General features: G+C 38.9%; 1 protein-coding gene across 1 annotated transcript; it reads left to right on the plus strand.

Moving 5' to 3' along the window:
- The first annotated feature begins 287 nt into the window (after positions 1-287).
- Positions 288-1,061, plus strand: LOC133748631 (vomeronasal type-1 receptor 4-like). The gene has a single exon (XM_062177564.1). It carries the CDS (start codon positions 288-290, stop codon positions 1,059-1,061), a length of 774 nt encoding a protein of 257 aa, XP_062033548.1.
- The last annotated feature ends 12,736 nt before the right edge of the window (positions 1,062-13,797 follow it).

A 13,797-nucleotide genomic window follows, 5' to 3' on the forward strand; every position in this document is an offset into this window, starting at 1 on the left:
GCAGATGGAAGACCTCTCTCTATCTCTCTCTGTCTCTCTCTGTCTCTCTCTCTTTGCCTTTACTCCTCTCTCTGTGCCTCTCTGACTGTCAAATAAATAAATCTTGAAAAAAATTACAAAGAACATATTTTTCTACCAGGCTATTCTGAGTGGCAAAAAAATGGGTAGAAGTAAGAAATGAACTTAAGCTTCCTCGATGAAATACATTAGCTCCATTTCTTTCCAGGACTTACTGGCTTTGCGTGAACTACTGCCCTCGTGACTGCATGCCATCCAGGGCTCTGACCATGGGAATCATCTTTGTCTCTCAGACAGGAGTCGGAGTCCTAGGAAACATCCTGCTCCTTCTCTGCTATGGCTTCGTTTCCTGCACTGGACGAGGGATAAAGCACATGGATTTGATTCTCCATAACCTACTTGTAGCCAACTGCTTGGTTCTTCTCTCGAGAGGCATTCCTCAGACCATGGCAGCGTTGGGGCTGAAATATTTCATGGGTGATTTTGGATGCAAACTAGTTTTTTATGTTCATAGAGTGGCCAGAGGGGTGTCTTTGAGTGCTACTTCTCTCTTGAGTGGCTTCCAGGCCATCACAATCAGCCTTAGCAGCCCCCAGTGGATGGAGCTCAAGGTCAAAGCCCTCAAATCCATTCGACTTTCCATCATCCTCGGCTGGACCCTTCAACTGTTGGTAAATAGTATGGTTCCTATGCATATTACAGCGATTGGGGAGAGCAATAACTTCACAGAGAAAATAGATTTAGGGTACTGTTCTGGCATAATTATTGACAAAAATATATCTTTATTGTATTCCATGATGTTTTCCTTCATTGACGTCTTGCATTTGGTATTAATGATTTGGGCCAGTGGCTGCATGTTGATCATTTTGTACAGACATAAGCAGAAGGTCCTACACATTCACAGCAAAAGCCTCACTCCCAAACGCTCCCCGGAGACGAGAGCCACCCACAGCATCCTGATGCTAGTGAGCACATTTTTCTGTTTTTATGCACTGTCTTCCTTCTTTACTTTCTATATGTCCCTCTTTGATAAAATCAGCTGAGGTTGGTGAACACCACTGCCCTTATAGCTTCATCTTTCTCCTGTGTTAGCCTCTTTGTGCTCATCAGCAGAGACCCCCGTGTCTCTAGGCTGTGGTGTACCTGCAGCACAAAGATCAATGATTTTCACAAAAGGGTCAGAGCATGAAAATTCATAATGTTGCATACTGTCCATTTATCAGTTCACCCTTTATATTTTATATAGCATTTACATTTGCTAAATCAGTTTGTAGATGGGGTCAAAACCAGATAGACTGGTCGTGATCACAAAATTATTTCATTTAGCAGATAGCCAGGCATGGAACAAGGAGGGGCTTCTCACTTATATTTTGCCTACATCAAATAAGGGTGTTTTTCTTCAGTCTTTGTCCTCATGTGTCCTTGTCTCCTTAGTACTACATCTCCCCTTGACTATTTGCTTCTTTTAAAATCCTCATTTGAGATATTGTGATAGTAAAGTCTACTCTCAGTTTTACGTCTTTGATTAAATACCTACAATGAAATCCTAAAGATATAAGACTCCTTCTTTCACTCTGACTCTTTGGGTGGCTAAAAAAGCCCGTGAGTACATATATGATACAGTTTTTTTCCCCAGGTTCGTTGGAGGAATTCTAAGTTATTTGGGAATCAAGAAGTCACTATCATTGATTCTATAAGCATGTTAAGTTGTATACCCTCAGATAAATTCCAAACAAAATTCCACAAGTCCAACTAGAACATGAATTCTGGAGGAATATTGTAGTGGAAGAATATTGCCTTCATTCCTCAAAGGAAAGTTATGTGTAAGCCAACTGGAAAAACCCAGAACAAAAATAAGGGAAAATATCCCTGGGACTGCATTCTGTTGACATTTTTGTGAGCAGGGTCTTTCTAACTGAGGTCATGGGCAACAGAATTGTGATATAACTGAATGGCAGGTTACTCTGGACAAATCAGAGCAAATTCTGTGCATCACAAGGTTGAAACTTTTTTAGAAGATCTCAGGCAAAGATGTTAAATTTCATTCCAGAATGCCACTGTGAAAAAAAATTGATAAGTAATATCTCCTATATTTTACAAAATGTTGACACCACTGAAAGCTATTTTTAGGAACGAGTTAATTTACCCGGAAATAGAGGAGGCAGGAATAACTAGAGGAAGCCATGTTTGCCTCATTTTTCTTTTTCTTTTTTTTGATATTTAAAAATTTTTTTTATTTAGTAAATAGAAATTTCCAAAGTACAGTTTATGGATTACAATGGCTTCCCCCCCCCCCCATAACTTCCCTCCCACCCACAACCATCCCATCTCCCACTCCCTCTCCCATTCCATTCACATCAAGATTCATTTTCAATTCTCTTTATATACAGAAGATCCATTTAGTATATATTAAGTAAAGATTTCATCAGTTTGCACCCACACAGAAACACAAAGTGTAAAATACTGTTTCAGTACTAGTTATAGCATTACTTCACCTTGGACAACACATTAAGGACAGATCCCACATGAGAAGTAAATACACAGTGACTCCTGTTGTTGACTTAACAATTTGACACTCTTGTTTATGGCATCAGTAATCTCCCTAGGCTATAGATGAGTTGTCAAGGCTATGGAAGCCTTTTGAGTTCGCCAACTTTGATCTTAATTAGACAGGGTCATAGTCAAAGTGGAAGTTCTCTCCTCCATTCAGAGAAAGGTACCTCTTTCTTTGATGGCCCTGTTATTTCCACTGGGATCACACTTGCAGAGTTGATATTTAAATATCCTAAAGATTGACTGGCAGACGCTTCATTGATTAAGGTTTAAGTGTTCTTTTGATCACTGGTCCAATTTTTACTTCCACTCTTGCTTAAATATACCTGTTTAAGTATACGTGTTTAAATAAATACAGTCCCATCTATCTGTTTCTTATTCATCTGTTGTTTTCAACAGGATGTGGTATGGTTAGTGTTTATATTTATATTTTCAGAGGGAGATGGTCACTGATGTCATCATTCTGCTGTCTTAAAAAGTTCTCTGACTTATGTTTGGGGGCTCATTTTGGTTCTCTTGAGTATTTCAGATTTAAAAGTCTAGCTGGAAGGTTTTCAGGAACTAATGCTGATCTTTCTTGCCCTGTTACGGGGCAAGTTTTGGAGTAGTTACAGCTACATTATGGGGTAAATCAGAGTTTGCTGGTTTACCTTCTTTGGGGGGTCTAACATTATTAAATGTCTTAAAAAAACTTCAGGGACTGGTGTAGTGGGTTGGCCCGCCATCTGCAGTACGTGGGTGCCAGCTGGAGACCTGGTTGCTCCCCTTCTAATCCTTCTCCCTGTTAGTGAGCCTGGGAAAGTAGCAGAGGGTGGCTCAGGAGCTTGGGCCCCTATACTCATGGGGGAGGCCCAGAAAAGGCTCCTGACTCCTGACTTTGGCCTGGCTTAGCCCTGGCTGTTGTGGCCATTTGGGGAGTAAATCAGTGGATGGAAGATCTCTTTCTCTCTTTCTCTCCCTCTCTCTCTCTAATTCTTTCAAATAGGTAAATAAATAATTCTTAAAAAATCTTTAAAAATAAATATCTTAAAAAGCTGTTTATTATCAAATGTTCCTGCATTCAGTCCTGCATCATAAGTGTTATTTAGAATCCTCAATCAAATTCCAGGTCCTCTGTGAATAAATGTGGATGTAGCCATGGAATGTGTTTAGGATCTAGGGATATCTTCCTGGTAAGAATGACACAGAAAAATAATAAGAAAAAATACTATATATTTTTAATCTACTTTTATATCTAATGTACCACTTTTGGAGGCTTATCAAAGGAAAGAGAATAGTCAGCATTTCTGTAAGTATAACTCTTTTGGAAATTATGTCACCCAAGATCTATTTCTTATGCTCCAGACTTTCAGTATTAGTTAATGAGACCCACATGGAGTAGACATTGAGGTTTTTTATCAGGAAAAGAAGATAAACCAAGAGTTTACCAGGTAACTTAGAGATGTAGCCATATATTTGGGATCTTTTATTAACAACTCATTTTAGGCATATAGTTATTTTCAGAAATCATCTTTTAAGGTTGATGTGAAAGTTCTAAGAAAATAGTGTGGCTCTAGCTCAATCTGGTTGCCACAGCTTCAGAATTTATTTCCCACAATTTTATTTATATTTATATATGTCATTATTAACCAAATAATTAAAATGTTAGCTAAAAAGAAATAAAGACTTTTCCTAAAAACATTAGTGAAAAAATAAAATTTAATATCATATGAATAAATATTTATTTTTTCCCTATGAGACTGGATATAGAATAAAATTATAAAAATGAAGAATATGCTGAGTATACTCATTGCTCATATTTTAAAAATTATAAAGTAGTTCACAAAATCTACCATTTTATTAACAGAAAAATAAATTAGTTTTAAATGCAAAGATTTATTGTAAAACATGTAGGAGTTTTTTCTTATTGTTCAATTCAATGTATTAAATATGATGGAACAATGACAATGACAATTTCTAGACTAAGAAAATATATGTATCTCAACATATGAGTAAATATAAGAATTTTTCTTTTTTTTAACTTTTATTTAATGAATATAAATTTCCAGTGTACAGCTTATGGATTACAATGGCTTCCCCCTCCCATAACTTCCCTCCCACCCGCAACCCTCCCCTCTCCTGCTCCCTCTCCCCTTCCAATTGATCAAGATTAATTTTCAATTCTCTTTATATACAGAAGATCAGTTTAGTATAAAGATTTCAACAGTTTGCACCCACATAGAAACACAAAGTGAAACATACTGTTTGAGTACTAGTTATAGCATTAAATCACAATGTACAGCACATTAAGGACAGAGATCCCACATGAGGAGCAAGTGCACAGTGGCTCCTGTTGTTGACCCAACAAATTGATACTCTAGTTTATGTCGCCAGTAACCACCCTAGGCTGTCATCATGAGTTGCCAAGGCTATGGAAGCCTTCTAAGTTTGCCGACTCTGATCATATTTAGACAAGGTCATAAAAGACAGAGTGAGGATCGTAACCAATGTTCGTAAGAGTGGCATTTACCAGGTTTGAACAATTATACAACATTAAGTGGGGAAGAGGACCATCAGTACACACAGGTTGGGAGTAGAGCCATTGGTGGTAGAGGTTATGATTACAAAGGAATGAGGCCCAAGTATGCTAGACAGGGTCTAGAACAAAGGACAGAGTCATTATTAGAGGAGCTAAGAAAGGTGCTGTCTAAGCTACAATTAAGTTTTCTGATTGAGAGGGAAATCGAACCTGATAGAAGGGGCTTGATAATAATCTGGTGGGCTTTAGGCCTTGTAAGTTAAGAGGCCCAGACCTACCTATCTCTTTACATGGGGTATATCCTAAGGGAGGTGTGAACCTCCTAGGGGAAGGCACTCTGTTGAATTTCATTACTTGGCTGGGCTGGGAGGAGAGCTGGCCAGGTAAAGGCAGGGGGCATCTCTAACAAGAAATTTACAGTTCTGCCTGCAATGTTGCTGACCTTACTTGACCATACACTCAGCTGCAGTGGTCACTTTGGAAGTTGGGCTGAGTGAAGGGCTTTTCAGCTTAGAGCCAATAAGATCTGTGGCTCTGACCTGGGCATCCTTCGACTCCAGGGCAGGTCCATTTCCAGTGATCCAACTCTTGGCAGCGCTGCCAGGGCTCTTCACAAGCTGACTTCTGCTGAAGCCCAGGCTTACCACATTGAAAGCCACTGCAGTGGACTGGCCTGTTGGATCTCCTTGAGAGCAGATCACTGTACAGATCAGCCATTAATAGGCCTGCCACCCATTGCTTCTGATGCCGAGCTTTCTTTTCCTCCTGGTTTGTGTTAAAGCAGACCAGAGGATGCTAGTCAAGGGAGTGCCCAAGTCCCATCTCTAATCTTCGGTGGCCTGAACTACAAGTCTATAGTCACAGGCATGTTCTGTAGTAGTTTTTCTAAGGTAGACAATGCCCATGAGGAAAATTATATTCTCACTTTAAAACTTTCTTTCCCTTTGGTCTGAAAGGGAGGTTTTTTCTACTTACTGTATACTTCGCTGATGGCGAAGTGAATCTAGCTATGAGATTATTATTTAAGTTCTTATTTTGGCTATGCTATTACAGAAAAATATTAGCCATCTCTTTTATAAGGTCTAGAGATTAAATTGTGCGTCCTACAGATTCCTTCATAATAGAATTAGTTTCCTACCTTGAAGAGAATAGAGAAATGAAAGAACAAGTTGGGCTTAGAATAGAGAAATGAGGGAGCAAGTCCTAGATCGCTTGCTGACAGTAGCAATATCACATGAATATTTAGCAAACAGTTTCAACCATTAGATAACAAGTTAAGAAAACATTTACCAGAAGGTCCCATGCCTTCTATAAATTTTAAGAATCATGTATTTGAAAACACCTCTTAAATATCTAACTTGGTGTAGTTTGTTTAGCCAGTAAACTTAAGCACAACCATCTAAAATGTTTTTAGTTTCTTTCTACCAACACATTTAAAACATATGATACACAGATTCAGGTCACACAAATTAAAATGTATCTTTGATTGATTTTAGCAGCTTAAATTTATGGACAATCTTATGTATAAGCCATTTAAAATAAAACTCTTAATAAAATTTCCCCATGTGGACATACAATATGTACACACATATAACATAACATAATAGACCAATATAGCAATTTTAATAATAGCTTTTAAAATCTTTAACTCTTTTTGTAGATTGCCAATTGATTTGAATTGCTTTTTGGTTTTAGTAATCTCAGTTCACCATACTTTCTCTCAGTTGGTACTGTTAATACATTATTGGCTTCATCTGTTTACAGAGCCATCCCAAAGTACTGACTACAGTAGAAGTGGCTGGAAAAAGTCCATAGGAACCTATAGGAGGACAGCTAAACACAGAGCCAACAATGCTTTAGTTTTATGAGCAGCAAATCATTTACAACTGTGGATGATAAAAGACTTTAAGTCGCCATGTTTAAAATTAGAAACTCATCAACCAACAAGAGGCACTTGCTTACTTCACAGTATTTTTGAAAGCACCTGTAGGATTTTACAATTATTTAACCCTTTAGGCCTCTGGGGCTTTCTCATTAATATAACTATCATGTCTAGTAACACAAGATCATTAGACTTTTTAATTCTCCAACATTTGTATTAATAGCATTTTCCATTATAGAAACTTAAAGTCTGGTACCACATCACATCTTGACAGTACTTCTAATATTTTGAATGCCTGTCCACTCTGCCTGTCAAAAATAAAAAAAAAAAGAATGCCAAGAAGGCTCAAAATCCAAAATATCTGGTTGAAATAAGATTCCTTAAAATCATGACATAACATAGACCAAATTTGATCATTGTTACAAGGTGATTATTCAAATCTTTGAAAATAAGCACATATTTAAATAACCTATAGCTCTGAATAAAAATTCAGCTGTTTTTGAACAATTAGAATTTAACAGACATCAAGAGAACATAATAGATTACTTTAACACATTGCTTTAACATAGCATCAGAGTTTAATTCTATGTCAAAGAGAAATTGAGCTTCCTGTGATCTTTTGCTGTGAGGTTTCCTTCCTTTACCTTCTTTCATATTGGTGACCATGTGTCTGTGTTTCTGTGTGTAACACATCTTTAAGCATCTTTTGCAGGGCAGGATGAGTGGCAACAAATTCTTTCAGTTTCTGTTTGCTATGAAAAGTCTTAATTTCACCTTCATTCACAAATGAGAGCTTTGCAGGATATAATATTCTGGGCTGGCAGTTTTTCTCTCTTAGTCCCTGGGCTATGTCTCGCCATTCCCTTCTAGCTTGTAGGGTTTCTGATGAGAAGTCTGCTGTGAGTCTAATTGGAGATCCTCTAAGAGTAATCTGACGTTTCTCTCTTGCACCTTTTAGGATCTTTTCTTTATGTTTCACTGTGGTGAGTTTGATTACAACATGTCGTGGTGAGGATCTCTTTTGGTCATGTTTATTAGGGGTTCTATGAGCTTCCTGTACTAGGATGTCTCTGTCCTTCTCCAAACCTGGGAAATTTTCTGCTAGTATCTCACTGAAAATGTCTTCTAATCCTTTCTCTCTCTCCATGCCTTCAGGAACTCCTAGAACCCAAATGTTGGGTTTTTAAATAGTATCCTGTAGATTCCCGACAATATTTTTTAGATTTCCAATTTCTTCTTCTTTTCTTTGGTTTGCCTGTTTCCTTTCCTGTTCTCTGTCTTCTAAGTCCGATATTCTCTCTTCTGCTTCACCCATTCTGTTTTTAAGGCTCTCTAATGTGTTTGTCATTTGATCTATTGAATTCTTCATTTCATTATGATTTCTCATCACTATCACTGTTTCTTGTTCTACTAGTTGTTTCATTTCATTTTGATTCCTCCTTAATATTTCATTTTCACGAGAGAGATTTTCTATCTTATCCAGTGAGGATTTCTGTAGTTCAAGAATTTGTTTTTGAGAACTTCTTAATGTTCTTATCAATTTTTTTGAGATCTGCTTCTTGTATTTCTTCTATTTCTCATCTTCATAATCTTGAATTGGGGTGTCTTTTTCATTTGGGGGCGTCATAGTGTCTTCCTTGTTCTTGTTACCTCGGTTTTTGCGTTTGTTGTTTGGCATGTTGGAGATATTTGGTTTCTTCACTGTGGTGTTTTTTCTTGTTACACTATGGCTCAATATTAAGTGGACTGTCTGCTTTCTGTGGAGCCTTAGAGGCTTGAGATGAGTGTGGCCTGAGAGCTGTGTTTGGTTCCTCAGGGTTGAGGGTGTGTCAAAGATGACACTCCCAGGTTAGGCGTGGTAAATCTCTCTTTCTTTTTTTGATTCAAATGGGAAGTAATTCTGCACAGCTGAACGTAATTGGAGGTAGTTAGGCAAATGATATAGCCACAGGAGCCAGAGATTGGAAGCTCTCTCCCAAGGACCACACAGGGGATCTGTGCTGCCCTCAGTGTGGGCTCCAATTCTCCTGCAGTCTTCCACTGGGTTGCTAAGTTAGATGCTAATCTCCTGTTATTTCACCCCTCCCCCCAGAGTCAGGTTTTTCTGCTAGGCTCAGGGCCGGTGCAGACCTGAGGTCGCCCTGCTTATGACGTATGTCCAAAATGGCGCCTGCTCTTTGTCTTGCTCACCTTTGAGGGGTGAGCGGAGAGAGAGAAACTAGTGTCCGTATCGGTCTCTTTTTTTTTCCTCTCTCTCTTCTAGTTAGCCTGGTGAACTTTTCCCCACGGAGTTTCAAGCCTCGTTTCCTCTAGTCTCCTCTTTCCACTTGCCTGCTGGTGTCTTGGGCTATTGAGGTTCGGCTCACCTCACGTTCCAGCGCTGGTGTGTTGAGTCTGCCGCTGGTGTCCCGAACTTGGGCTCCCACGCTCTGCACGCAGGTCCACTGTGAATCACTAGTTCCAGAAGAGTTTCCTCTGCTGTTTCTTCTCCTACTCTTCCTTGACCCTGCAGTATCTCCACTTTTATTAACCTGTCTCTCTCCCGGACTATTGGTGTGCTCCCTTCCTATTCCGCCATCTTGCTGCTCTCCTCGCCTCATTTTTCTTTTTAAGAATTATTAATTTGAAGTCATTACAGAGAGAGCTTCCTTCTGCTGGTTGACTTCCCTAATGACCCCAACAGTCAGGGCTGGGCCAGGCTGAGGTCAGCAGCTTCTTCCTGGTTTCCCATATAGGTGTCAGGGACCCAAACACCTGGGTCATCTTCTGCCACTTTTCCCAGGCCATTAGCATGGAACTGGATCAGAAGTGATGTACCCAGGACAGAACCAGTGGCCATATGGGATGCTGCTGCTGCAGGTAGCAGCTTTACCTGCTACTTCACAGTGCTGGCTCTGCCATGTCTGTAATCCATGAATAAAGACCACGTGAAAATTACAGAGGACATGAGGGCATTGAGGTACAGGGAGCAACAGAGGGAACTTGAGCACAAAGCCAGGGTGTATTTCTGGCCAACCTGAGGGTTTTGTCTCCCAACCAGGTTTCTGGTTTATTTCTCACAAATATGCACGGTAAGAGTCTTGAAGATCAAGACAAAGAAAGTGAAAAAGGAAGGAACTGCCAGAGTATTACAAAGAGTTCATGATTAAGTCAGGAAACTTTTATTGGGCCGGCATTGTGGTGACGTGGGTTAAATCAGCAGCTGTAACACCGGCATCACATGGGGTGGGGTGGGGCACTGGTTCAAATCCCAGCTGCTTAGCTTCCAATCCAGCTCCCTGCTTGTGCACTTGGGAAAGCAGCTGGTGTTGGCCTAAGTACTTTGGTCCCCACCACCTACATGGGAGACCCAGATGGACTCTAGACTCCTTGCTTAGGCAACTAACACATGTGAAATACCTAATATGTATCACCCATTATCAACTGTGTATGCAAAACAATGGAGAACAAGCCATTTAGGGGATGAATACTTCATGGGTGAGTGTGTAATGAGATATTAGGTAAGCCAATAGGAGGAGGTCTTATTGGAAAGATGATATTTGAGGCTAGACTTGTAAGGAGATGAGGGAGACAGTCACATGAATATTGAGACGATATGACCAACAGAAGAAACAGGCTATTCCAGCAAAGCCTGGAATGTACACAGAACCCAGAGAGTAAGCAGCAACATGTCAAAGAGGAGGATTGACAGGCTACAGAGGATGAAGTCTAGGAGGTCCATAGAACACTGTGAGCATTTTTGATTCTCTCAGAAAAAGTGAAGAGGTGCTGGAGGGTTTCTACCACTATGTTGTCATGTCTCTGCCTCATATATTGAGCCATGCTGGCTGGTGAGTGAGAACTGACTCCAGAAGAAATAAAGCTGTGAACAAGGATAGCACTCAGATGAGCAGTGCAGAAAGTCCAGTAAGAGAGGATGGAGGACGGTGGGTTCAGATCTAGCAGTTAGGATTCCAGTAGGATGCCCAGAGTCCCTGTGTTCAGGACCTGATTTCTGCTCCTGCACACCTGGGAAGCATCAGGTGATGGCTAAAGAAGTTGGATTCCTGCCATAAGAGTGGGAGAGCTAGACCTAGTCCTGGCTTTGAAATTTGGCTCAGCTCAACCACAATCACTGGAGGATCTGAGGTAGTGGATAAGTGGATGAGAGCTATCTGTCTGTCTTTTCCTGTCTTGTCTTTCTGATTCTAAATAAATAAAATACTGGCTTGTGACAGACAGGTGTCGCGAATGGACTGGGTCAGCCTGCAGTCCGCGTATTCCAACCGGCGTCGCAAGGCCCCGCAGACACTGTGCCTGCTTCCCCCGGCAGCACCCCGTCTCCCCAGGCTCTGTCTCGGGGCCGCCTCAGCCCCAGCTGCCCGTGCCAAGGCTGGTGCGGGGTGTTTCGGCCGAGACTCCCAGTGCTCCTGGGTGCTCCTGGGTTCGGGTGTTCGCTGGCGCCCCGCTACCCGGCAGGGAGCCACGGAGACTCCTGCACCCCGTAGTCCGCGGCCACAGACACCCTGCGGCCGCCCCGTCCCAGATCCTGATCTTTGTCATTTGTTTGGAGGAACAAAGGATACATTTAATATATACAGTGTTTTCATAACTAAATGTTGAAAATGTACCTTAAAAATTAGACTATTAAATTTCTATCAGTAAGGACATATATTTTACATTGGGGCATTAGTAAGAATTTTTATAGTTTCTTCAGTAATTATATTTTTATTCTTATACAATTTAAACTGATAGGTGTGAATTTGTTCTAACCTTTATTTGATGAATATTCCTGTTTAGTAAGTAAAATATTTTTTCTAGATGTTTGATAGTATTGCAGGAGACACGAATACCTTTTGCTATTATTGTTTTTTCATGTTTTAAATCACTGAACTTCTGACAGATATATCGTGAAGTTAGCAATTAAAACATAAATTTTCAGATAAACCTCTAAGTGTATTAGAAGTTCATTAAAGTTTGTTTTTGACCACTGCCTACCAAATCTGCTTTCTGTTTATCTCTGCTTCCTCAATTTCTAGCAAGTGGAGAGATGGGAACTGGAAAACCTTCCAGGTCTATTCGCTGCCTGATTTTTTTCTTGGCTGTCCCAGTTGTTAGCATGGTGACTTGGTCACCAACAGAAAATTCCCTTTCATGAAAATGCTAACATGTAACTAAATGGCTTATGCATTTTAGGTTTTTCTGTCAGTTTTATAATTTGTTTGAAGAACGAATGATCAATTTAATCATGGTGAAATATTTTTTTATACCTAAACTTTGAAATATATATTGTGAGAGTTAAATTATTGTATTTATATTAATAAGAATATATATTTATATTGGAATTGATTAGCATTTTAAGTTTCTTTAGTAAATGTATTTTTATTCTACAGACTTTAAGCTGAAATGTATAAATTAATAAGAAAGAAAGCTGTATTATACTTCATTTATTTGTATTAGTAATTACATTGATAGCATTATTATACAATTTAGGAGTGCTATTGGTTTATATTTTGGCATCAAGATGAGTATTTTTCCTAAAAGACTTTTGAGTAGAGAAGATAATTTAGGGGAGGGGCAAGGGTGTATTTTTTTTGGCTAGTATACTGCATAGAGCTGTTACACAGCTGTTTCTTAAATGTTGCTTTGCAATCTCTGCATTATTTTACTTTGTTTTTTTAATTTTTTTTCCAGGAGTTTCAAGTTCTACTTTATACTCTGAAAGGACTTTTAATTCTTATAGGTAGGTGATAAATACAGAGATGTATATTATAAGCTAATGTACAAGATCCAGTATCTTAGCGAATTCAAATCTTAGAATAGCAAGGAATTATGACTTGTGCTTTTAAAATGTGATAATATGTAAATATTATTGTGATATGTGATTATCTGCAGAAATAATGAGTAACAATGGGAAATGTAATATCCCAAATTCTTATAAATGAGCTTACATCAGATATCCGTTGCTCTCCCATCCTATAGTACACTAATTAGAACAAATGTACATGTAGTATTAACCTTTATTATAATTTGTTTTTGTTTTTCCCATATATCTGTTACAGTACTAAAGACTTCTTTTGGAGTACCTAAGAATGGTTAAAATGTAAATGTGATTGAATTAAGTGCTGTTTGTTAATGCCCTTTTAGGGCTCTTCAGCACAGAGGGCAGTTGCAGCTCAAATAGTAATTATTTGAAAGGATTCAGTAGTAAAGAAATATTTATTTTATTTATTTTTGTCACCATTCACTTCATAACTTGAATTTTTCTTTAGTAAATGTTTATGAATTTTGGGCCTTTATAACAAGAAAACCCAGGAACAACAAAGCATCAAGTATTTTCAGTATTATTTGAGAAGTTATATACTGAACCAAGTTGTATAAGATCTTGACTGTTTCTTTTAGGAAAAGAAAGTGTGGATTCAATATTAGTACATTTTAGCATTGTACAGGACCAGATACATTTTTGAAGAAATACTTTGAGTTCATTGTCCTTAGGGCGCATTAGTTCTGCTTCTTGTCTAACAGCTCTATAAAATATATGTGAGAATCATTGTGTACCTTGAAGCTCATTTGTATATTAAACTCTATCATTTTTCTATAGTAAATACAGAGAATTTGCACTTGGGTAGTTTGTGTTCTTGTTTGTATCCATATTCCATGCCCCTTCCTGAGACTGGGTCATTTGTTTCCTCAGATCCCAGGCTGGCTTTCATGTGGAGAATAGTGCCTTGTATATAGGAAGCACTTCAGAATGTGGCAAATGAGAACATTTTTACAATTAGTTTATGAATTCCAGAAATGAGATGATAATTGAAACACTTGACATCTTTATTTTCTACCACTCAGA

This window comes from Lepus europaeus, chromosome 19, assembly GCF_033115175.1.
Source record: "Lepus europaeus isolate LE1 chromosome 19, mLepTim1.pri, whole genome shotgun sequence".
NCBI lineage: Eukaryota > Metazoa > Chordata > Mammalia > Lagomorpha > Leporidae > Lepus > Lepus europaeus.

Coding starts and splice junctions, on each gene's coding strand:
- LOC133748631 (XM_062177564.1), top strand. CDS start 288: ATGGGAATCATCTTTGTCTCTCAGACAGGAGTCGGAGTCCTAGGAAAC.